General features: G+C 40.6%; 1 protein-coding gene across 2 annotated transcripts; it reads right to left on the bottom strand.

Moving 5' to 3' along the window:
- Positions 1 to 1,183: 1,183 nt before the first annotated feature.
- LOC148348499 (transcriptional regulator Myc-like) lies at positions 1,184 to 14,793 on the bottom strand. 2 transcript variants are annotated; one of them, XM_088322701.1, is made up of 4 exons: positions 14,708 to 14,793; positions 11,530 to 12,196; positions 4,752 to 4,961; positions 1,184 to 2,714 (listed from the first exon to the last, which is right to left on the bottom strand). In XM_088322701.1, the coding sequence occupies exons 2-4, from the start codon at positions 12,152 to 12,154 to the stop codon at positions 2,356 to 2,358; spliced, it is 1,194 nt and encodes a 397-aa protein (XP_088178827.1). In that variant the 5' UTR covers positions 12,155 to 12,196; positions 14,708 to 14,793; the 3' UTR covers positions 1,184 to 2,355. The 2 variants fall into 2 exon arrangements, with proteins under 2 accessions (XP_088178827.1, XP_088178826.1); XM_088322700.1 differs by having other exon boundaries at positions 14,585 to 14,782.
- Positions 14,794 to 26,211: the final 11,418 nt, after the last annotated feature.

Below are 26,211 nucleotides of genomic sequence, written 5' to 3'. Positions count from 1 at the left end.
TCGGTCTCATTTTTTAAGCAGACTTGTGGAGAAACATGGCAAGAATTTCAAGCATTTACAAAATTCAAGAAAATGACAATCTTTGAAAACACATTAAAATTCAAGCCTTACAATTACTTCAAGCATCCGTACGAATGAGGTTGTCGTAATTGCTGCCATATTTTAATCATAGGTATTGATACTTGGAGGGGTATTGACAACTGTATCACAATTCATGGCTGTATCATGATATTGTCACACCTCCAATGAAGTAGATGCTATTGAGCAGTGTGCCAAAAAATATATTGTTTGATCTTAAATGAAAGAAGCAGGGGTAGCACGGCAGCGCAGTGGTTAGCGCGTGAGCAGCACAGTTCTGAGGTCATGAGATCGAGCCTCCTGTGTGGAGTTTGCATGTTCTCCCCGTGCTTGCGTGGGTTTCCTCCCACATTCCAAAAACGTGCATGTCAGGTTAATTAACCGGTCCAAATTGTCCCTAGGTGTGAATGAGCCAGTGAGTCCCTGTCCCCGTGTGCCCTGCGATTGGCTGGCAACCCGTTCAGGGTGTCCCCAGCCCACTGTCCGAAAATAGCTGGGATGGGCTCCAGCACCCTCGCGACCCTACTGAGGATAAGCGGTGCAGATAATGGATCGATGGATGGATGAGAGAAGCAGTTCCAGTGCTACTGTGTTGCCCTTCGTATTTGTTCAAGCTTGAAGTTAAAAATTAGGGCAGAATAATATGAGTTCCAGGTTTTCGGCGTCACTTCTGACGGTTTATAAAAAATGAATGGTGTATTAGTAATCTGTAAAACCCTTTTGTTATGAAGGGCTAAACAATATTAACATGACTTGACATAACATGAGCCTCACAGAGGAAGATGACATAAATGTCCGCCATTTTGCTGCTACAGATACCTGACAACCCAAAAACCTGCAAGATTGATAGTGCTTTACTTTGAGATTCCGTAGTTTGTATTGTCACTTGTGATCCCTAGCACTTGTTTTCAGTTGCACAGAATACAGCGACATTGAGTGGTCAAATAATGAAAACACTCCCTTTCGTTTTTATACTAAGGCAGGGGCCTCAGACTATGATCCTGAGGGGCTCAATTTGGCCCCAGGGCCTGGGTTTGAGACTCCTGGTGTAGAAGGGTACTAGTCATACATGTCGTAAAATGTAATTCATAGGAAGAGACGCAAACAAGGATCAACTTTTTATATTTCAAAAAGAAAATCAGGGACAGAATGCAAAAACATGAACCCCAAAGTCCAAACACCCAGACCGCGAAGATCCCAAAAATACATTGTCTTAAGAAATATTCCTCATATAAAAACATACAAATTTCTATTTTGATTTTTTTCTTCCGTTTTCTTAACAAAAATAAACTTTGAATAGCTTTAGCAACCCCTAACTTGAATTGAGGCATTTTCAACATTGAAATCAGTGAGATTCCAAACGAGCAAACGTACAGTGCCTAGCAAAAGTATCGACACCCCCCCTTCCCCCAATGAACTTTTGGTCGAATTGCCAAGTTGCAGGTTTCAAACTTGAAGATAGAAAAACAGAACCCCAATTGTGAGGTGGAACCAAATTATTTTAAAACGTTAGATTATATTTATAACAACGTGGAGCAGTGGTCAGATGAGACCAAAACTAAACTTTTTGGGTTGAATCCAAAGTGTGATGTTTGCTCTAAGAGTAACATTGCACACCCCACTGGAAAAACACCATCCCCGCTGTCAAACATGGTGATAACAGCATCATACTCTAAGGTTGTTTATTTCAGCAGGGACTGGGAAGATCGTTAAGAGTTAACAGGAAGAAGTATGGAGCCAAATGCATGGAAATTCTGGCAGGACATCTGTTGGAGTCTGCAAGAGAACTAAAAATGGGGCACAGGTTCACCCTCCAACAGGACAACGACCCTAAACATAAAGCAAAATCAACAATGGGATGGTTTAAAACAAAATCAAGGTGTTAGAATGGCCAAACCGATGTCCAGACCTCAATCCAATTAAACTTTTGTGGAAAGATCCGAAAAAAAAACGATCACCATCAGACCTTAAGGAACTTGGGCTGGTTTGCAAGGAAGAATGGGCATAATTTCTGGTGTGCGAAAAGACAGCAAAAGACAATTGCAAAAAAGGGCCAATATTTTTGCAACGCTTACTTTTCAATTTAGCATTTTTGAGCACAATTTAAAATGTTGAATACATTGTTTCTTTTCCCCGATAGTGTCGTCTCAGATGTTGTGGATTCTTAGAAAATATTTTTGAGTTTTATAACTTTGAAACCTGAAAAATGGCAAGATGTCAAAACCCTTAGGCAAGGCACTGCACAACCGAACCAAAAAACAACAATAAATGCAGAGTTCAAGTAGGTTGTTGGTGCAACGCCGACAGTCTATGCGCGAGCAGTTGCCCCCGCCGGCGCAGACGCTCTTTGAGGGCCAGCAGGTGGCGCTCGTCGGCCTGCATGCTCCGCACGCACTCGGCCGCCTTGTTGAGGATTAGCACCTTGGCCGCTTTAGCGTTGTGGGCGACTTCCGGGATTTGGTCGCGCAGCGCCAGAAAGCTCAGCTTGAGCTCGTTTCGGCGCTGGCGCTCCAGCACGTTGTGAGTCCGACGCTTGTTGTGGTCCTCGGAGTCGGAAGGGACCGGGTGCGGGCTGGAGCACCCGCGGGTGCAGCCCATCTGCTTCGAAGTGCGGGTTTGTTTGACCTCGTCGCACGCTGGTGAGGAAAAAGACAAGAAGGGCGTACATTTAAAGACCAAAACAATGTCTAAAATGGTAGGGCTGATTAGACCTTGTTGACAAAAATCCATAATACGGTGGCTTGCGAAACTATTTGACCCCCTTGAACTTTGTGACCTTTTGCCAAGTCAAAGTCCAGACCTCAATCCAATTGAGAATCTGTGGAAAGAACTGAAAACTGCTGTTCACAAACGCATTCCATCCAACCTAACTGAGATCGAGCTGTTTTGCAAGGAGGAATGGGCATAAATATCAGTTTCGCAATGTGCAAAACTGATAGTGACTTACAGCTGTAATCGCAGCAAAAGGTGGCGCTACAAAGTATTAACTCAATGGGGCTAAATCATTTTGCACACCCACTTTTTCGTGTGATCCACTTATTGTACAGTTTTATATCTTTTTGTTTGAAGTCAGAAATGGGGCAAAAGGTCACAAAGTTTAAGGGGGCCAAAAGGTTTCACAAGCCACTGTACAAGTATTTGACAATAAATTCCAGTGTCGATTATTATTGTCATACACAGAGTAGGGCATCTCTCAGGGTTCGTACATTTTTTCATGGCCAAATTCAAGCACTTTCAAGGCCAATTTTTCAAGTACCTTCAAAGGAAGAAATCCAGAGCCGATCAAAAAAAAGTTTATTTGTTGACTAAAAAAATAGTTGCTATCTTTCTGCTAGCACAGACTATTTTGAGCTGTTTCTATCTATAATCTACAATCACTTTATGTCAATGGGCTGCTATAAACTGACATGAATTCTGCCATTCTGCTTCAAATACGTTGGCGCAGCTTGGCTGTATAACATTTGTTTACAAACACGAAAAGGTCTATAGTTGTTGGGTAATAATTGAAATCAATACGGAAGACAAAACAAAAAAAATCGTACTGTATGGATAAGAAGCAGACAAATGAGCCAAATTTGCTCTAATTTTAATTATATTGATTGTTACGAAAAAGACTGCAATCAATCTTTCAATCCAAGAGAGTCCTGATCTTTTGCTGCGTTTGACTTATTTTAATCCATTATTTTTTTGCGCTTTTTTCATAGGATCTGTGTTTCAATTGGTTTAAATAGAACTGTAAATAGTTTTTCTTTTGGATTTATAGCAGAGATAAGTTTCCTTTTCATGTGATTGTTTTGCATTTTAAGGGATTTTGTGTTTGACTTTAGATCTGTTCAGTGTGTAAATAGCTATTTTTTTTGTATTTTACATATTTTTTGTTGAATATTTTAATTTACAATTCATGTGTTTTGCAAAACGTATGAAATGTCTTATTACTAAATCATTTGATGCATAATCTTTAAATTATTATTGAAAATATATCTTTACAAAGAAAAACTTGGGCGGTGTTTGGGGGCTTCTCAGTGAGCTGAGCCAAAAGAGCAGTTTTTTTTAAATAGAGCTGTCTTCTTGGGTGAGAACAGTAGAGGGCTCTGGTGCTTCACATCACAATGCCATAATGACGAGAGACCAAAAATATTCTTGATTTATTGTGTGGTCTATGGAGTCAGACTGCCCAAAAACATGGTTATGGCAACGGTTTTAAGCATTTTTAAACACTTCACCCAAAATGCAAGCCTTTTCTGACCTTGAAATCAGAACATAGGTTTAAAACACCCATATGAACCCTGTATCTCTACATGAATACAGTTATCCATCACTACTTTACGCTTCATTTATCGCTCGTTCACTGCTTCGCGCATTTTGAATTGAATGTTCTTCATTGTCTTTGATATCAAGGTACCATGCATTGTGTTTTGCAGCATATAGGTTGTATGTGTGTGTGTGTGTGTGTGTGTGTCTGACGTTCTGTGTGCGCTGTGATAGGCTGGTGTACACTGTCACTCAAACAGCGGGGCTGGCACACAAGTCAATGTGGCCACCAAAACATACTGCGAAGCATGGTGACAGCTAGCCTTTAGCAGCTCGTTTCATCAAAGAAAAAATCATCAAGAAGAGGACAAAGAAATGCTAATCGCTACCAACCCGTAGGAACCGTGAGTCTGACGATTTACCTCCACACACATCTTCCATCTTGAGCCTCTTTCCTGTCGGGGGAGCGGCATAGTTGTGCTGCTGGGTGGAGACGTGGCAGCGTTTGAGGACCAGCCGGCCGGCGTAAGACTGGTTACAACGTTTGAGCCCCTGCCGCTTCTCCACCGTCACAACGTCAATCTCCTCCTCATCCTCTGCGTCGTTACCGCCATCTGCCTCCTCTTCGTCTTCTGAAACAGAATCAAATATACGAGCTGTAATCATAGGGTCATTGAACAAGCTTCTTAACTCGCTCCCAACACAATTACTGTATTTTCCAGACTACAAGGCGCACCTAAAAAAAAACAAAAAATTGGAGTTTCGCTTTGTAATCCAGTTTGCCTTTTAGGCCGGAAAATATAGTGGGTAAAATTAGAAATGCATAATTACAATGAAATTCAACAGATAAATGTATAGTTTTGTAGACACTCAAAATAAGGAGAGAAGACATCAATAGATTTGGAACTTGCAAGGAGAACAGGAGATGACTGTACAAAAAAAATCCCTCACAATGCCGAATTCCATATCTGTTCTAAAAGCCCTCCCCTTTTATTAAACGTCCTAGGTTTAAAAAAGCAGATCCACCTTAGGTGATGTAACAATCAAAGAACAGCAACATTATTGGCCAATAGCAACCATAACGTAAACAGTGCATAGTAGTCAAAATGACAAACCACAGTGAATTATATTAGTAAACATAATTAACATCTTATGCAAACTTCTTTGCAGGTTTCCTTTATTAAAAATGGAATAAACTTATATGTTAACCATTTAGGAATGGATCTATTTTAATGGTGAAACAAGATTTCATCATGATTTTATGTTCTATAAAAAAAAGTTTCAATTTTCTGATGTTTCTATGCAACCTTACACATAAAAGAACTTTTAATTTAAATCAGAAATTTTTTTTGCCCAACGATTATTTTTAAAGGTGTGCCTTATAATCAGGGGTGCCCTGTACTCCAAAAAATACGTTATGCTTATTATGTTTTTGGTTTAAGAAAACGACAATGTGGAAAATAAGAACAAAAGCAAGACAAAATATTTCATAAATAATGTTCTTAAAATACAGAAAAATGTTCAGAGAAAAAGATACACGGCAACAAATGCATTTTCTGGACTATAAGCCGCACCCGATTATAGGGCGCACCCCCAAAATACTCCACTGAGAGTTATTTGTTTCATATATAAGGCGCACCAAACTATAAGGCACATGAAACTATAACTATGAATTAAAACTACAGTTAAAGTGACGGTTGCCATTAAAAAAAAAAAACATCAGAATAAATACATTTGAAAAAAAAAAAAAAAAAAAATAGAAGATAAATACAAGAAAATCTGCTTTCACAACTAAATTACTTTCATTCATTCGTGAATGGTTACGTACATCGGAGCAGTAATTGTCTCATCTCATCTCATTAACCGTACCGCTTATCCTCATTAGGGTCGCGGGGGGGCTGGAGCCCATCCCAGCCATCTCCGGGCAGTGGGCAGGGGACACCCTGAACTGGTTGCCGGCCAATCGCAGGGCACACAGGGACAGACAACTCATTCGCTCATTCACACCTAGGGACAATTTGGACCGGCCAATTCACCTGAAATGCATGTCTTTGGAATGTGGGAGGAAACCGAAGTGCCTGGAGGAAACCCACGCAAGCATGGGGAGAACATACAAACTCCGCACAGGAAGTCTGGAGCTGGATTTGAACCCACGACAGGTTCCCATGACATGAACTGTGCCGCACAAGCGCTAACCACTGCGCCACCGTGCTGCCGCAGTAATTGTAATTATGTATTTTATACTTTGTTTACTGTATTTCTGATCAACATGGCGAACAAGATAACAATTATATATAGTTATTGGCATTACTGGTAATTTTTTGTTTAGTCCAAAAAAATAAGGTTTTAGCTAATTTAGTTTAAATGTATTTGGAAATCAAATATTCTTTCAAAAAGAATGGAAAATATCAACCCCAAATCAATTTCGGTCAGTGTGGATTATTTAGCACCCTCTAGTGGTACAATAACTTCATAAAGAAATGTTTCATTTACATAATAAGCAAAAATACATAAAGACATACCATATACCGTAATTTCCACACCATAGGTGCACTTAATTATGAGGCGCAACCCAATAAAACATACTTTAGTCTTTTGGCCTATAGTTATAACTACTGTATTTATCTGTTATGCATTTTACATGCAGAAATAGTAGTTTTCTGAAAGATATAAATAAATGCAAGGGACACAAATTTTTGGTATATAATGAATCGGACTTTGCGTTTGTTTATATCTTTCAGGACAAAATTTGTTTTCTCCATTCTCCGAGATTCGTTTCTGGCACCAAGAGCAACAAATGAATGCCTTTTCCTATGTCATCTGTATTAGATGTGGTCTAGTGGTTAAGTCTCGGTGCTCTAACTGCCCCAGGCTTGATTCCTGTTGTTCCCAATGTTTAGCGATTGATTCATAGTTGCACAAATACATTAGTATACCTTATCCATCCGTTTTGCTGTATATAAAAGGGGCACTTCAAAATTTCTGGCTAATAAGGATTTTTGAAATACGCCTTATAGTCAGGAAATTATGGTAAACCTGCAATTTTAAAAATATTCAGAGGTCTTAAAGATTAGCGAATGTAACACTAGCCTTACAGAGCAGCAGCTGACATACAGTAGTTGTCCGCCATTTTGCTGCTATGGAAACCCCAAAACCCAAAAAAGAAAAACCATGAAAGTCTTGGGCAGAAAAAAAAGAAGGGAAAAAAAAATTACTTTTTGGTCCCTGAGTCTCCTTGGTTTGTGTTCTTTCTTATGCTTTTTAGCACTTGTATTTGGTTTCACTACAACAGGGGTCTCCAACATGGTGCCCTCAGGCACCAGGTAAACATCCTAAGAACAACTGATTGGGTTCAATGAGCTCACCAGTGCTGGGTCATTGTGATTATCTAGGAATTTCATTTGTAACTGGCATGATTTAGATGTTGACATAGTAAGCTTCTGAAAAAAAAAAATCAAAATCTGGTTATAACATAGCAACAACATAGTAATAACATGAGAACTTATTTTGGAAATGCGTATCAAACTGGTAGCGAGCTGGTAACGAAAAGTAGCTTTCAGCTTTGGTCGTGAAACCTAAAATAAGCAATACATCTTTTGTGCAAACAATACTGTACACACTGTCTCTTTAATTTGGAACTTTTGAGAATGGAGGCCATTGTTGCTTCCATTTAAAACCGAACTTGTTGGTGAGGAAGTTGGTGAAGAACTCCAGACATGCTCCTTGAACCCTTTTGAGCTAAAGTGTGTGTGTCCAACTAATAGCTTGCGGGCCAAATGCGGCTGGCCACATTGTTTTATGTGGCCCAAGAGAAAATGCTGAGAGAAGCACAAGAGTAAAGAATGAGCTGAATCGCATCAAATAAGTCTTGCAAAGTTAAATATGTCCACTTTATATCACCAGAGCCAAGCGCCACCCGCAAAGCACACACTGTCGCTGTATTCCCTGACCACCATTAATCAACCAGAGAACATTGAGGAAACCCATTTGCACTTTGAATAAAAGCCACGACGGATGCGCTGTTTAAGGCAATACGAAAAATACAAAATTCTAAAAAAAAAAAAGCACCTGGGTTTCTTTGCAGAAGCTTGAGCTCCTTTCTATAATAAATCTGAAATCTAACAGCAAAGCACCCAAATTCAGGTAATTGTTTTCATAAAAAAATGACAAGCACTTTTAAATCATTTAAATGTAAGTAGTGGCTATGAAAACCCTCAAGAGTTGTTTAAATTTCAAGTAAATGGTAAACGGTCTGGATTTATATAGCGCTTTTCAAGTCAATGAAGAGCGCTTTACAATGTGCTTCACACGCACCCATTCACACACACGCTCACACACCAATAGGGAGTCAGCCATGCAAGGCGCCTACCTGCTTATTGGGGGCATTAAGGATTCAGTGTCTTGCCCAAAGACACTTCGACCTATAACATGAAGGAGCCGGGAATCGAACCTGCGACCTCTTGATCCCAAGACGAGCGCTCTAAGCTAAAGCTGCTTTTGAATCCTTGAACCACAATTTTATTGAAAACCACTGAAAGGACCCCACATAACGGCTGCGAAGTGGTGTCCCATTTTGGACCTCCAGGAATATTTGGGGTGGGGCATGGGACAGATCCAATGACAGATCACTTTATAGTTCCGGGAATGACAAATAGGTTCTGAGAAATCTTGCGACGTACAAAAAATATATAATGCTTATTCTGGGAACTCCTCCCCATTTCACGCCTAAATTTAGTACCTATAAACTCAGTGGTCCCCAAAATCTTCTGTACCGGTTCAAAGTCTGACAATATTCGGGCCCAATAATAATATAAGTAATAATGATAATAAGCCCAAATCCACTAACATAAGAAAAGACATTAGATTTGATCTCATCATCACATTTTTGTTTTGTTTTTACTTACGGTACCAGAGACGAATATTAGCTAATAGAGAAAACAGAAAGCCAGGCTGAACGATATGAATAAACGGACAACATAAAAACAACTCTAAGGTTATCTGATGAATCGGACTTTGTAGGTCATTTAAGTAATACGTTTTAAATGTTATTTTGTTTTCACAGTTTACAATAAATTATTTGAATCATAATCGATTGATTCAAGAAAGGCTGCAGAGGACAGTGAAAGCAGCACATCATCATCCCCTGCAATTTCCCTTCCCGGATGGACATCTACTCCACTCAAGGCAAACAGAATGATGAACAGCTACTTTCTAAGAACTATTACTACCCTGAATTCTCGCCTACAGCGCTCATGAGCATAATATTTTACACAACTGTGAATATGCATATATTATATATCAATAATATTTTATTCTTTTGCACATTTTTACCTTTTAATTTGTTTTACTTGCACTGAAAGAAGTCCTCCAATTTCGTTATTTACTTTTATGACGACAATCCATAGATGTCTTCCTGTATATCTTATCTACCTAAATCCAAACTAATTTGTAGGCGATTTATAGGCTCAGAAACGGCAAATCTGAGATTCGTGAAAATGTATAAAGTTGTACTTTAGGCTTCTGCGAGTGTCTTTAGCTAGGTTTCGTGTCAAGACATCCCTGATAAATACATACAAAATCAATAAACAGCTGCTTTCGTGAAGTCTGCTTCGGGTCTCTTAACGCCTCTTAACGGCCAAATAGGGTACTGCAGCTCTCGATCACTTTAAGCAGCCAAATCCAAACTTCTGTTGCTGGGGCATGAAGGCTAATTTATTCATGAATGAGAAAAATCGTATAGGTCCCTAGGACCCGCCCCTTGCCCAATTTTTTTTAATCCAATGTGGCCCGCGGCTCAAAAATACAGAAATCAGGGAGTCAGTTTTTATGCGCTTATTCAGTTGTTGTGTCGCCAGTACTGAATGGTAGGCGGCAGATGAGGAGGGGGCGTGGCCTATACAGGAACAACAAAATCAATGCGGCAAATGTGAGCAAAATAATTAATGATAAAGTAGTGCTGAATTGTGCTTTTTTTTGGTAAATGTATTTTTGCAACACACCATGCTTGGAGGAAAAAAAGGTAAACGTTTTAGACATTACCCAGAAATGGCAGGAATATTTGAGTTGATTGAAGACAAACGCTAAAATGGATATGGTGTGTCTCACAGCTGTTTTAGTTTGCATGATAACACAATGCAATATATATGAAAGGTTCACCGCTTTCACAGGTTAGTGTACACATTTTCTTCTAGGCAGTTTTAGAAGGTTGGCCTTAATGTTTTAATACATAAAGTATTTTGTTACTAGATAATTACAGAATAGAGAAACACAGAATTTGGAACCTTTTTACTCTCTGCTGCCATCTCCTGGTTGTAAGTCATGATTGCAGCTTTTTTCAGCTCATTCATGACGCGCGTGCAAGTAAGTGCATTTCTTAGACCCGCTTGGTCTTTCTTGGTGTTTGGGTGGCTTTTGGGCTTAACCTGAAACAGGCTTTTTTTTACCATTTTCATGCTACACTGACAAATATTAAGGAAAAAAACATGGGGATGAGCATGACGTAACTCTCCAGCACTTCCCCAGCCTCCATTCCTCAAACCTAATGTGTCCCGCCCCGAACAGCTCTAAAATTAGGATAAAAGCAGATAGGTGCAGTGGATAATAAAGCATAAGGGGTCTGATTTCAGAGGGCATTCTTAACAAATACTTCAAGGACACCTCAAACGAGTGTACCCCACCTTTAAGCAGTTTTAGGGGGTCAGCTTTTACGTGATTCTATACGTTTTTGGTCTCTGGTAGTTACTTTCAGAGTAACATGCCTTTGAGTGACAGGGGTTAACACAATTACTTTTTAAATTAAATAACTACTAACTTGGGCGGGACGGCGGTGCAGTGGTTAGCGAGTGTGCGGCACAGTTTTGAGGTCATGAGATCGAACCTCCTGTGTAGAGTTTGCATGTTCTCCCCGTGCTTGCGTGGGTTTCCTCCGAGCACTCTGGTTTCCTCCCACATTCCAAAAACATGCATGTCAGGTTAATTGGCCGGTTCAAATTGTCCTGAGGTCTGAATGAGCAAGTGAGTTGTTTGTGCCCTGTGATTGGCTGGCAACCAGTTCAGGGTGTCCCCTGCCCACTACCCGAAGATAGCTGGGATGGGCTCCAGCACCCCCGCGACCCTACCGAGGATAAGCGGTGCAGATATTGGGTGGATGGATGGATAACTACTAACTGAAAGAAATTCACGGCCCCCAAAAAATCTTACCGGAGTCGCTGCTGCTGCTGCTCCCGCTGTTCGGCGGCGTGTCCAGGATGGATTCCCTCAACGGTTCCTCATTCCGCTTGGGACTTTCTACCACCGGGAAGGGAAAGACTACAGAGGGGTCAATGCACTCAGACGCTGCCGTGCTGAGCTCCTGCAGATAGTTGCCGCTTAGCCTCCACGCAGCGCCGGCAGATGCAGGAGAAGCAAAAGTCGGAGAGGGAGCCTTGTCCCTGCGGACAATATCCAGCGAGGCCAACTGCTCCGACACTACCTTTTCCAGTTTAGCCGCAGCCGAGAAACCGCTCCACATGCAGTCCTGGATGATAATAGACTGCAGGAAAGTCTGAGAGTGGTTGGCCTCGCAGATGACGCTTTGGGTAACGGTGTCGTCACCCAGAAACTCGCTGACCATCTCCAGCTGGTCGGCGGTGGTAGGATACGGCATCCGGCTGGGGGACAACGGTGGCGTGGGGAGAAGTTCGAACTTCTTCCAGATGTCTTCGCTCGGGGCCGGCGGTTGTGGCTGGTGCGGGTAGAAGTCCTCCTCAGAGTGGTCATAGTAGAAGAAAGGCTGGTGGGAGTCGTAATCGTAGTCCGGGCTGAGTGTAACGGACTTGAGCGGCATGGCGGCGGCTGGGTGCCGTGTTGTCCTTCAGGCGCAGGGAAGCTTTAAGCAAAGGATGAGGGGTTACTTTCAGCATCAGGGTTGGACAATCACATACCTGTTAACCATAGCTAATTATTTTCCTTAATAATGATCCCAATTCCCCTTATTTACCTATAACTTCACTAACACAACACTGCACCGATTTACTCCCGGCAATTCCTCATGCTGAGGTTTCGAGTTTCCCCATGCCTTCATGTAGGTTTTGGATCAGGTGATGGTGTTTTAATGGTCTTTGAGACGTCTTGTGACTAAGGGCTATACAAATAAACATGACTTGACTACATACAGACATGTTCACTTAAATTGCCAATCATTTCTACGTTTTTTGATCATTTCAGATTGTGTACACCGTAAGAAACAACAAAGACAACGTCATTGCAGATCGATAATATTGTCGCGGTACACGAGAAAAAGTTATCCTTGATAAAGTATTTATTTTTTGCTCGTCTTGCCGTGTTAGGTCTATAACCTTACATCTCTGAATAAAACACTAAGAGAGATAACCGACACCAATGTTTTCTCATGAAGTGATGCTTCACAGTCAAAGCCTGATTCACATCTGACCAGAACTGCAATAGCTTCCATATATCATTGCAAACAATTAAGTCACAGGGTCGATGGGGGAGGAGAGTTTAACATAGCCAGAGGACATCATCGTAAAACAAGAAACAGAAAAGAAAAAAACATGACAATGCAGCAACTTCTCTTCTCAGGCGAATGGTTGAGTGGTTCACAAAGTGATAAAAACTCTATGAAGCAAGAAAAACATTTTACAAAACTTTAGGAACGCTATATGATTAATTCTAATTCTAACAGAGTAGTAAATGAAATATATATGTATTTACAATGATCCCCATCATGTGGACTTGTCGATAAAACGTGAATTGAATTGAATTAATGCCATTGTGAAACATTGTATGCAACAAGATTAGAGATGGCAATCCGGTGTAAAAATATAATAAAGACTGGAATGAGGAAAAAAATAAATAAAGGACTGTCAGGATAAATAGGCAAAAAATATTTCAAACGTAGTGCTGAGAGACTGGTCCAAGTTATAATAATTGTGCAATGTTTGTAAATGAAAAACAGTGCATCGTAAAAAGTGCAATTAAGAGAAGTGCAGTAACATTTAGCAACGACAAAAATCCCCCAATAAGTCTCAAGGTATATATTTTCAGTTTTGTGCAATAACATTTAGCAGCGACAACCATAAAAACCCGAAATATGTTGCAAGATATGTTTTCAGAGTCTTTTTTGGATGCTCGTTTAGGGTGGTGATGGCCCTGTTGGGAGGATTGTTTGCCCTTGTTTTAAGGGACTTGTAGTGCCTACTAGAATGTGACAGCTCTTCATAAAGTTGATGGTTCTTCTGCAGTATCCCAAGCCAGCAATGTCCTCTAGACTGGGCAGAGAGCAGCTGTTGATTCTTTGGGCAGTGCACAAGCTGGTCCAATATATCTGTGTACAGCGACCAAGGGTGCCTTTAAAGGCACTTTGAAATCAAATGTACTGTAATTACCATTATTATTAAAAAGGTTGGAGACCCCTCCTTATGAGGAAAGTACATACAGAGTACTATATCAGAAGACAACAGGAACTGATACTTTAGACCTCTTTGCTGGAAATTAACAGTTTCTGTTGCATAGTAAAACCATGATCCTCTACAAGAATATTAAAAAACACTAAATTTACTACAACAGCGTTCAGAACCAAGGTTCACGGATCCATTAACAACTAATGACGCTAGGGTACCACTTCCCATGGTGTGTCTTGGGCAAGTACAGCCTAGTAGCGCCCATCCCTTCTCAGATGAAATGAAATGAAATGATCTGCATTTATATAGCGCTTTTCAAGTCAAGACTTCCCAAAGATCATTTTTCTGATTAGGCATTTGCTTCCCCATATGAAACAGATAGTACTGGTTTCTATGGGCACCAGTAGCAGAAGACGCCTCCTGATTAGCCTCAGATACAGCATCTTCAGAGTCTGGTTGCCGTTGTTTTACTGTGTGAAGTGTCATCTCGCTCTCTCTTTGGAGATAAACCGGGTCGCGATATTTGATCATTTTGAGGAAATTTGAGTTAAGCACCAAGCAATATTTCAATTAGTTTAATAAACAAATTGGTAAATGGACTCTCAGGTTCTGCTCTTATAAATAAGTCTTATTATATCACTCACTTATTTGTGCACCATGCAATATAATGTACGTTAAAAGTTGAATAAGCTAAATTGTCATAGTCATTTAATATTATTTTCGAAGAATAATTAAAGCGCTAAAGAGATTGTTTGTCATAATTAGGAAATAAAATGAACTTTCTCTGGCTTACATATGAAAAACTAAGATAATAATGAAGCAAGCAGGTGTCGACGTTAAACACGCCATCTTACCTTACTCACTTCCCCCCAAAAATACAAAGAAATTAAGCCTCCAGTGTCGAAACGTGTAACCCCGAGTAAAAGCACACATGCGGCGGATGCGAAGCGGCAAAGGGAAGCCGAGAAACTCCGTACCGTACGAGAGACTTTCTCCATTCAAATCTGAGCCCGCGTCACTGAGGTTTATAAAGGGCCGCGTCACTGCCAAATGACGTGTCGTTCGCGAACGAAACGGCTCTGTGAAACAGCACTTGGTAGGTAACGACGGGAGCCGGCTCACCGCCAGTCGGGTTCCCATTTTAGCAGGGGGGCCAAATCTCATCTCATCTCATCTCATCAGCTGCACCACTTATCCTCAGTAGGGTCGCGGGGGTGCTGGAGCCCATCCCAGCAATTATCGGGCAGTGGGCAGGGGACACCTTGAACTGGTTGCCAGCCAATCGCAGGGTGGGGCAAATCATGGAAAAGAAATCTCAAAGGGGTCAGATTAGTAGATTTAAGAGAAAGAGAGAAAGAAAGGCAGAGGCGGAGAAAAGAGAGAGAGAAGGAAAGGGAGAGGGAGATCCAAAAAGACAGAGATAAGGGACACAGAGTAAGAGGGAGAGAAAGAGAGAGAAGAGAGAAAAAATATATAGAGAGAGCACAAACAATGAAAGAGGAAGAGAGAGAGAAAATAGAGAAAGAAAGAAGGAAAAATGATAAAGGGAGACAATAAGAGAGAGACATAATGAGATAAAAAAAGAATGACAGATGTGAGAGAGGGAGAGAGAGAGAGAGAGACAGACAGAAAGAAAAAGACAGAAAAGGGTCAGTGTGAGAAAGAGAGGGACAAGAAAGTATGAAATGATAGGGAGCAAGAGAGAGGGAGAGAGAGAAAAATAGGAAAAAAAGAGATAGAGAGTGAGAAAGAGAGAGAAAAAAATAAGTGTATAAAAGAAAGAAAGATAGAAAGACAAAGTGAGATGAAGGAAAAACACAGAGAATGATTGTGAGAGAAAAATGAAGAGAGAAAAGGAGCGTGAGAAAGAGTAAAGTGAGGGGGAGAATGGAGAGGGAAGCAAAGGGAGAGATGGATAAATGAAAGAAAGAGAAGGAAGACAGGGTGAGAGAAGAAGAGATAAGGAGAGAGAGTGAGCACAATACAGTGGGAAAAGGTGAGAAAAAAACGAAAGAGAAAGAAAGAGAGAAAATAGAGAAAGAAAGATGGAAAAATAATAAATAAAGGGAGACAATAAGAGAGAGATAATGAGATAAAAAGAATGACAGATGAGAAAGAGAGAGAGACAAAGAGAGAAAAGAGTTAGTGTGAGAAAGAGAGGGACAAAAGAGCGAGAAAGAGAAAGTATGAAATGATAGGGAGCAGAGAGAGAGGGAGAGAGAGAAATAGAAAAAAGGAGATAGAGGGTGAGAAAGAAAGAGAAAAAATAAGAGTATAAAAGAAAGAGAGATAGAAAGACAAAAGGAGATAAAAGAAAAACACAGAGAATGATAGTGAGAAATAAAGAGAGAAAAGGAAGTGAGAAAGAGGAAAGTGAGGGGGAGAAAAAGAGAGGGAAGCAAAGGGAGAGATAGATAAAAGAAAGAAAGACAAGGAAGATAGAGTGAGAAAAGAGATAAGGAAAGAGAGAGAGAGAGCACAATGGTGGGAAAAGGTAAGAAAAAATGTAAGAAAAAGAAAAAGAGAGAAAATAAAGAAAGAAAGATGGAAAAATAATAAATAAAGGGAGAGAATAAGAGAGAGACATAATGAGAAAAAAAATAATGCCAGATGAGAGAGAGAGAGAGAGAGAGAGAGAGAGAGAGAGAGAGAGAGAGAGAGAGAGAGAGAGAGAGAGAGAGAGAGAGAGAGAGAGAGAGAGAGAGAGAGAGAGAGAGAGAGAAAGTGAAAGAAACACAAAGAGAGAAAAGAGTGAGTGTGATAAAGAGATGGACAAAAGAGTGAGAAAGAGAAAGTAGGACATGATAGGGAGCAGGAGAGAGAGGGAGCAAGAGAAATAGAAAAAAAGAGATAGAGGGGGAAAAAGAAAAAAATAAGAGTATAAAAGAAAGAGAGATAGAAATACAAAGTGAGATAAAAGAAAACACAGAAAATGATTGTGAGAAAAAAAGAAGAGAGAAAAGGAGAGTGAGAAAAAGGAAAGTGAGGGGGGAGAAAAGTAGATGGAGGCAAAAGGGGAGATAGATAAAAGAGAGAAAGACAAGGAAGACAGAGTGAGAGAAGAAGAGATAAGGAAAGAGAGCACAATTGTGTGAAAAGGTAAGAAGAAATGAAAAAGGAAGAGAAAGAGAGATAAAATAGAGAATGACAGATGTAAAAATAATAAATAAAGGCGAGACAATAATAAGTTTAAAGTGATAGATTTTTCTTTTTCAGCTTTTTCAATTTTCTCTTTTCATTTGTCTTTTGTTGTTTTCTTAGCTTTTTTTCTTCTTTTGTTTCTTTTTGGGGAGCTTTTTACTTCCTTTTCTTCCTTTTTTCTTCATTTTTCTAGTTATTCTTTTTCCTTCTTTTGTTCATGTTTTGATTGTTTTATTTCTCTCTCCCCCTCCTTTAAAAAAAAAAAGTCATTTTGTGCATAATGTTACATAATACTTGGTAATATATGGATTAAGTAACAAAAACAATCCGGAGAGAGTTTGGGAACCAAAAGAGCCGGCTCTTTATCTAGTGAGTCGAGCCAAAAGAGTCGGTTCTCTATAGTAAACCGGAATTGCCACCCTCAACAAACTATGTCGCCGGACGATTAGCCACACAAGCCAAAAAAATGGAGGGTCAAAAAGAAACCAACTCAAAGAGAAATTGACGTTTAACAAACACGCGAGCACCATTAACGTACTTTTTAAAAACTATGTTTTATGACATGTATTCAAGGCACTATATTAGGTAACGTGTTAGGTCCAAGAAAGGGGCGTGGCTGTAGTAGCGCGGCTAATAGGGCAAATAGAAAGCCGTTAGCAATACATAGAGGAGAGAAATACGAGTATTAACATTCATAGTTTGGCTAAAGTCCTTAAACATTGCACGCAGACATTTTGTCTGTCTCTTTCTCTCTCCCTCTCATTTTTTTCTTTTACTGTCTTCATCTCGCTTTCTTTCCCTCTCCATCTCTCTCTCCCTCCTCTGTCCTGTCCCCCTCCTTTTCTTTATTCACTGCATTTTTACGTTCTCTCTCTCTGCCTCTCTGTCTCTACCTCTTTCTTTCCATCCCTCCTTCTTTATTTCTCCTTTTCTCCCTCTTTTGAAACGTCTCTTTTTTTGTCTGACAGTCTGTTTCTCTCTCTCTCCATCCATCTTCTTTTCTTTCTTTTACTGTCTTTCTCCCGTTCTCTCTCTCTCTTTCTCTCTCTCTCTCTCTCTGTTTCTCTTTCTTACATTCTTTCTCTCTTTTGCTACCTCTTTCCAGTGTTCTTTCAATCTTTCTCTCGCCCTTTATCCGCCTCACATTCTCTCATCCCTTCTCTCTTTCTGTACCTCTTATCTCTCTCTTCCTTTCTCTTTTTTTCTCTCTCTGTTGTGTGCTCCCTCTCTTTAGCTTTGTCCGTATCTCCCTTTTCTTCCATTGTTTTCTCTCATTCTCTTTCACTATCACAATTTTTCTCTCTCTGACTTTTTTCTTACCCCCTCTTTCTAATTATTTCTCTCTTTCACTACCTCTCTTGATCTGTCTCTCTCACTCGATTTCTCTCTCTCTCTTTCTCTCTCTCTTCTTTTCTTTCTCACTCCCCGTTTCCTCTCTCCTTCCCCTTAATTCTCTCTCTCTCTCTCGTCTTCTTTCTCAATCTCTCGCTCGCTTTCTCTCCCTTTATCTATCTCCTTTTCTTTCTCTCTCACTCTCTTTTATTTCTCTCATCTTCTTCCACAATCATTCATTAGCACTCTTTGTCTTCCCCTCTCTCTCTCATTATTTCTCTCTTTGTCTCTCTGTATTTTGCTCTCTCGCACTCACTCGTTCTCATCCTCATCCTCTGTTCATCTTTTTCTCTCATTTTCTCGGGCTCTTCCCCTATATATCTTTAACTCTCTTTTCTTTGTTTCTCTCGTTCTCTCTATTTCATTACCTCATTTTCTTTGTCACTCTCTTTCTGTCATTCTCTCTCTCTCGTTCTACTCTTTCTCGGTGATGACTTTAAAAGTTTAAACGGGGTAAAAAGTCACGATTTATTGAAACAATAAAGGTTATTATAACACAGTAGTATACTCCATTTTCGAAATTACGGTAATTAATTTGGTATCCACTTTAAACGACGAGTGTGTGCGCTAAAGCAAGGATAATATTTGACGGCCTCGTATTACCTCCTGGCGGTGGTTACATGTATTGCAAGTATTGTACTAATAAACTCACATTTTAGGCCAGTTTTCAAGCACCACCTTGGTATCATTTTTGACTATTTAACCTAACATTCATTTATATCATTTTTCTTTTTAAAGTCTTTATTACTTGTGAGGTGTATTTTAACAAGATACATTTATAAATACTGTAAAATTCCGACTAAAATTTCAGGTTAAAGAAGTAAGAAAGACTTGAGGACACTGAGGTTACTGATATACTTTGAAGTCAAGTCTCATCTAATCTCATCAGCCGTACCGCTTATCCTCATTAGGGTCACGGGGGGGCTGGAGCCCATCCCAGCCATCTCCGGGTAGTGGGCAGGGGACACCCTGAACTGGTTGCCAGCCAATCGCAGGCTGGCCACCGTTGATCACCCCCTGTTGGTGCCAGAGATTTATGTTTGCCACGGTAAGAGCAAATTGCATTGACTTGTCATTGTTCCATGAGTATTAAAGGTAACTCCGCCAATTTATGTTTTCTATAAGGTAAACTCAATTTTTTCCTTAACCGTTCCCATTGTTCATCTCATGATTTTCACATCCTAAATGTAATTGATACATTCGACAAATGTCCTTACAACTAAAACGTGGTTGTGTAAAAACACTTTACTACTGTTTTTACAGGAAAAAGGACTGACAGGAGTCATGTAGTCTAATTACAATGGCAGCTGAAGGTTGTCTGAGAACAGGGGTGACTATTTTTTTCAGAAATCGGGTCAAATTTGGTAATCTGAAAATCTGTGAGAGTCGACTATTCAGGATCGCAGTGCCTGGCAATCAGAGTCACGACCTCGTGACTCGCCTTTGTAGCATTTTCATTTGACTCGCAAGGTCTCGTGAAAAAGCGCTGTTGTGCCGTTAAAACAGCTTCCGGTTGCTTTGCCTTTTCACAGCATTTGTTTCAAATTAGGAAAGCGCGGTGGAGCAGTGGTTAGCGCGTGTGCGATACAGTTCTGAGGTCGTGAGATCGAACCTTCCTGTGTGGAGTTTACATGTTCTCCCCGTGCTTGCGTGGGTTTCCTCCGGGAACTCCGGTTTCCTCCCACCTTCCAAAAACATGCATGTCAGGTTAATTGGCCGATCCAAATTGTCCCTCAGAGTGAATGAGCGAGTGAGTACCCTGCGACTGGCTGGCAACCAGTTCAGGGTGTCCCCTGCCCACTGTCCGAGGATAGCTAGGATGGGCTCCAGCACCCCCGCGACCCTACAGGGTATAAGCGGTGCAGATAATGGATGGATGGATGTTTCAAATTAGTTTTTTGTAGTCAGCATGTTTTGTCTGGCAGTGTCTCATGTTATTATATTCTTTAAAAACACCCACAGTCTGTGGACAAAATAGGCAGAAGCAGTTGTTTCGTGAAAAAAGGAACCCCTCCAATTTCCATTTGTCCAGGAAGCGGTGGAACTCACAGTCAACTTTCCTTTTTTTATTTAGTCCCCATGAAATGGGATGGGCTAAAATTATCTCAGAAAGCCAGGACAAGATAGCCAAAGGGCTGCTGCTATCATCAGGTGAAATTGTATTTTTTTCTTTTTTCTAGAAATTTATTTTATATTGCGGGCAACAATACTGACGGGCCACATATTATTGTCATTTTTATGACAGGGGCCAAAAGCTAGGAAAAACAAAACAACGCGTCGTAACCAGGGTTGGGTAGGGTTACTTTAACTTGATTACTTTCAATTACTTTTGGATTACTCCAATACCAAAAATGCTAATAAAAGACAAAATAAACTAAATATGAATGAAATTATGACTCACAACACGTGGTAAGCTTTCTCTCCTGGCTTTGATCTCCGGGAAAACTAACATAAAATGCGACAGAAACGAAATGAAAATAAATCCAAACAGCTTGCCAACATCATTTTTGCCGTTCCATGTACTCCGTTACTCCCCAAGCCTGCACAAAATTTAGTCATTTTATTCATATTTAGTTTATTTTGTCTTTTATTAGCATATTTGGTATTGGAGTAATCCAAAAGTCATTGAAAGTAATCCAGTTAAAGTAACCCTACCCAACCCTGGTCGTAACTGTCTGGATGTGGCTGTCTGAAGACTTCAGCCTATGTAGTCTACAACGCACGGGGACATACTCCCTCTTGTGGTTAAATTTGCAACCTACACTTTCGCATTCTTTTTTAGAAAACGTAAATTCAGCTCATCTCTAATACCGAGAGCACAAACACGAAAATAAGAAGAATATCCAGGACTCTGACAATTGATTTGCATGAGAAATTGAGAATGAACACTCAAGCTTACTGTACAACCGGACAAAAAAACAAAAGCTTCAATAAGTGTACCCCGAAATGCCACTAGATGTCACTCTTGGCAACCTAGACACTCAATTTGACTGGATTTGCGTTGGCATCTCTGAGATAGGATTGGATCAGCGGTGTCAAACTCATTTTAACTTGGGGGCCACGCGATAGAACAAAATTCTGTCGGGGGCCGGACTAGTAGATTAAAGAGAAAGAAAAAGAGATAAAGAAATAAGAGAAAGAGGGAGGGAAAAGAAGAAAGAGGGTGGGACAAATAAAGAGAGAGGGAGAGAGCGTGAGAAACAAAATAGATAAAAAGAGAAGTCGTGAGAGAGGGGGAAAGAAAGGGAGAGCAAGAAAGAAATCCAAAGAGAAATAGAAAGACAGAAGGAGAGAGAAGAGAAAAGAAAGAAAAGGAAAAAAGTTAGAGCAAAAGAAGTTAAAAAGACACAGAGAGAGAGAAAGAGACAAAGAGCAACAAAGGAAGAAAAAAGAGAGACTCAGAGAGTGAAATAGACAGAGACTGAGAGTGGGAGAAAGGGTGTGGAAGAGAGAGAGAGTGAGAGAGAAATAGAGAGAGACAGAAAGAGAGAGAGAGAGAGAGATAAATAAATACAAGTACAGTGTCTTTGTAAGAGGCACCTGGCTTTGGCAACATCAAGTTGACATATTTCAACCTGCAGCTTGTTTTTCTCTTGTGCTTCTCTGAGTGTTGTCTCGCCCTGTTTGACACCTTTGGATTGGATCCACCAATGACATACAGTATTTTGATGTACTCTTTTTATTTATTCCTTTTGGTTTGTTGAACCCTACATGAAGAAATTGGGTGGAAGCCAAGAAAGTAATACAACATTTAGAAATAAGACTTTCATGACAGGTTTATCACGGAGAGCCACGTTTCAAACCAGAGTTTCTCAACTTGTGGGTTGGGACCCAATAGTGGACCTTTCCATTGGCAAAATAAGGCTAATAAAGACAATCGGCGTATTTGACAGGGAACACATCTTATTTTATTGTGATTTTCTTGGTTTTATTACCCTTTTCTGCCCATAATAACGGGTCTCAAGAAAGTCAGAGATGAGGGGAAGGAAAAGAGGAAAACAGTGATTGAGTCTGGGAAGGAAACTGTCAGAACCAGAACGAAAACAGGACCCATTTGCGTGACGTTTACCACGAGTTTTATTGAAAGAAAGAGGAGGGGCTGCGCCCACGATCCAGTGTTCGCTGGACGCAGGAAGCAAGTCGCTCTCGGATTCAGTCTGGGATCCGAACACGGAAGTGGATCTTCCGTAGCGAGTGATGGCGGTGTCAGGGATGGAAAAACTGGTAGCCGGGACTGGGAGAGCAAGGCGTGGTCGTGGTCGTAAACGGGTCGTAAGCCAGAACGGGAGAGTAGACGTAGTCGGGACAAAAGTGGTCGTAAGCCGGGACGGGAGAAAAGACGTGGTCAGGAGCAAAACAGGTCGTAGCTGGAGACAGACGGGAGCAAAAACGGGACAGGTGGGAGTCCGGGTCGGAAAAGACTTGCCTATTATACACTGAGGTTCGCAGACAGACTGACAACAGGGGACAGACAGGACTGGGTTCAAATAGTGACAGGGAGCCAATCAGAACCCGCGGCGGTTGGCGCCAAATGAGCGGGTACAAGTGAATCACATCAGTAATCATGACAGAAACGATTGCAAAATATGAAAACAGTGTACGAGTGTACATTGAAAAGCTCCAGGAATATACAGTAAATGTCAATTTTTTTATACTTTTAGCAGTATATCAGTATATGAATCTTTATCAACTACATCATTAAATAATCATTGATCTTTAGGTACACGCTTTATTCCCCATAGCTTGGTTTCCATGTTCACTGACAAGCTTTGAAGTTGGGAAAATAAATTAATACGGAGCAAGGGAAATAGACGACATTACCCCTGTAATATTTTTCATTCAGTTACTTTGTGGTAATTTTAAATCATGTTGTATTTTTTTTTGATCAACCACCCAAATTGGGTCATTATTTTCATTTGAATGACCCCAAAACATCTTCAAAGTCATTCCAACCTAAGAATTTGGGACGTTGTCACAAGCCAGAAACGGAGACAGGATCCAGTAGTGTTCGTTTACTCAGTTTTATTGATAAAGAGAGAGAGCAGTGCTTGCTTCCACGATCCGATGATCGACGGACACGGGTAGCAGGTGGCAGGAAAGCGGAAGGGGCACTTCCGTGTCGAGCGAGGATCGTCGTAAGCAGCAGGGATACTGGTCGACAGCCGGGACGGGAGAGCAAGGGCGGTATCGAGTCCGGAAAAGAGGTCGGCAACAGGTATCAGGCAGGAAACAGGTCGATGGTCGGGATGTTAGAGCAGGGCAGAAACGGGTCCAGAAACAGGTCGGCAACAGGTATCAGGCAGGAGAAAACAGGGCAGGAAAATGTCGGAAGGTATGGAGCTTGCCTAGCTGGGAGCAGAGGTTCGCAGGTAACAGGGAGCTGGGGGTATAATCAGCGATTATCAGTAATTATGACAGACATATTGTAAAGAACACTACCTCAAAATGTGGTCAATTTGTTTTAGCTAACCTTAAAAGGTGGGGAGCAGTGTCGAAAACAAGGTGTTAAACAAAAGTTGGAAGTAGAACATTTTCTCTATTCAGTATGTGTTAACAATGCCCAACTGGGTTCAAAGAGCCCTTATAATTATTTTTCCACCGTGCCTATCTGATTTTATCTTACTTTTAGCAAAACTGTTCGGGGCGAGAAACAAATTAGGTAGGAGGAAAGAGGGGGGGCGATTGTAAAGGGACTTTCTGCTCATCACTGCAGTTTTTTTGTTAGTGTATCATGAAAAATGGTGAAAGTAAGAAAAGGGCCTGTTTCAAGTACAGTCCAAACACAAAACTAAACTCCAAGAAAGAGTCGTCTAAGAAACGCACATGCTTGCACACACATCATAGGGAGCGTGATACAAGCCAGGACATGGCGAGTCAAAAAGTTCCAAATTCCATACAGCTCCTTTAAGCAAAATGCTCTTTTGACCAAAAACAAACCCTAGAAAGTTAGATCAAGTAGTGAATCAGTCAATTTTTGACCCCATGTGAGTCTTTTTAAGAATGTAGTAAACTTAATTCTGTAAACAAAGATAGCAGTGTTCTTGACTGCCTAGAGGGGAAACGAAGTCTGCGTGTTTCTACTTCAAATCTCTAAACTGGTGTGTCAGCATTTGACTCGACTAAAGATCTCTCCAGGGCTATGAAAGGAAGTTGAGGACATTTTGTTAAAGTCACAGCCGATGTTACCCTCTAAGCTGCGCGTGTGCGCAATCGCGCACTGCCCGCACATTCTCAGCGCACAAGAAAATCTAGCCCGCGCAATGTTCCCTCTAAGCTGCGTGTGTGCGCAATTGCGCACTACCCAAAGGTAAAAATACACGGGTTCCCCCGACGTTGTGTTCTAAATGCGGTATTTTGAAGTCGAGGTCGAAGTAGAACGAAGTTGAGTAAAGTCAGTAGAGTTTTTCGAGAACCGGCTTTTTCGGCTCGGCTCACTAAAAGGATTCTCGGCTCACTTTCGGGTCCTAAACGGCTCTTCAGGTTGTTTTTGCTTCTTTCATCCCTATATGACCAAATATCATGTAAAATTATGCACAAAAGGACTTAAAGGAAGGGGGAATAGAACAAAAAATGAAAAAATATCAAAATGAAAAAGTAGTGAAAGCTGAGAAAAAAAGAAACAAAAGGAAGAAAAAAATTCAGAAAAAAAGACAGAAAAAAAAGAAAAGAAAGAACAAAGGAAAAAAAAAGTAAATAGAGAACCAAAAGAAAAAAGTAACAGCTCGTAAAAAATAAACACAATGAGATTTTTTTTAAAGGAATTTTTAAAAAAGTAGAAAAAAAACACGGAAAAAAGAAGAAAAAGTTTGTGTTGCATTCAAATAATTTCCAATTATACCAAGTCAATCTTGTTGCCAACATTGTACTTCCACTCAAAAATGTGATTAAGTACAGTTCTGTATCTTACAACCGACTCAATAAGCCCCCAAAAATGTTAATATTATGCGACAAAATATATCAGGAAACAAAAAGAAATGGATATTTTGTGAAAGAATTGTAAGAACAAATGACGTTTGTAGGCCGTACAACCTTTTGCAATACATTAGTCAATTCATTCAAAAGTCAAAAATGTTTTTGCAATGCCGGAAACTCAGCAAAATGTAACTTGATGCCAAGTATTGGACATGTTTGATAATGACTTAGTTGCCACACTTGGGATTGCTGTTGCTCACTGTTGTTTCAAGCGTTGCTCACCGACTTTGTATGAACGCTCAGATCCGTGGAAAATTCGAGGGAACATTGGTCACAGCTGACTCCAGTGGTGCCCGCAGGCTGCAGACGCGGGGCAAAAACAAATCCCTTCCAAAGAATTTTTGTAAACACATACCTGACACACATTTCCACCCTGAAGTGCAGGCGAAAGAAACTCACGCTGTTACATGTTCTGGGGAAAGTATCATAGTGAAAGACTGCGCTTGAGGCTTCATTTTTATGCACGCGTTGATCATAAGAGGCCGTCATGTGAGTTTTTTTGTATGCTTCCGCAATGTCCGCTCGCAGAGAAGAGGTCAAGGTTGATGGTTACGTAACAAGGAACCTTTGCCACAAAAACACACTATTTTGGATTGCCAAGCGCTTATTACGCTAGCACATATGTCTACCTTGCAATTTTGTGCTCAGACTTGAGCAGCCGGGAGAAAAACACCGATTGTTCTTGGGCGACCTTGCCGTAACTGTCGATTTATGGCCTCTACACCACACTGAGGAAAACCAATCTTTACAATGCAGTCCATTTTCCAGCGTGAAGTTCAGTTCAAGTACGAGGGGGGAATAGATAAAATCCAGTTCAAAACAAACGACACGTGTTTTCCACAAGAAAAGCTTTGAATTGTTCTCAAATCTATTTTTTTCCCATACACCAGGGATGTGAAACTCAGTTTGGCTCTGTCCAGATTTAATATAATAATGTTAACTCCAAATGTTTAGCTTAGTTTTTTAGCATTATGCT

This window comes from Urocampus carinirostris, chromosome 18 (genome assembly GCF_059441175.1).
Source record: "Urocampus carinirostris isolate Australia breed hairy pipefish chromosome 18, RoL_Ucar_1.0, whole genome shotgun sequence".
Taxonomy (NCBI): domain Eukaryota; kingdom Metazoa; phylum Chordata; class Actinopteri; order Syngnathiformes; family Syngnathidae; genus Urocampus; species Urocampus carinirostris.
The sequence above is the reverse complement of the archived record's forward strand: the minus strand, read 5'-3'. Positions and strand labels throughout refer to the sequence as shown.

What these genes read in the sequence shown, in the direction of transcription:
- LOC148348499 (XM_088322701.1), bottom strand. Translation starts at nt 12,154, where the DNA reads ATGCCGCTCAAGTCCGTTACACTCAGCCCGGACTACGATTACGACTCC. An exon ending in CAGCAGCAGCAGCGACTCCG is followed by an intron (nt 4,962 to 11,529) that starts GTAAGATTTTTT and finishes ATTCTGTTTCAG; the next exon opens with AAGACGAAGAGGAGGCAGAT. An exon ending in GATGGAAGATGTGTGTGGAG is followed by an intron (nt 2,715 to 4,751) that starts GTAAATCGTCAG and finishes TTTCCTCACCAG; the next exon opens with CGTGCGACGAGGTCAAACAA.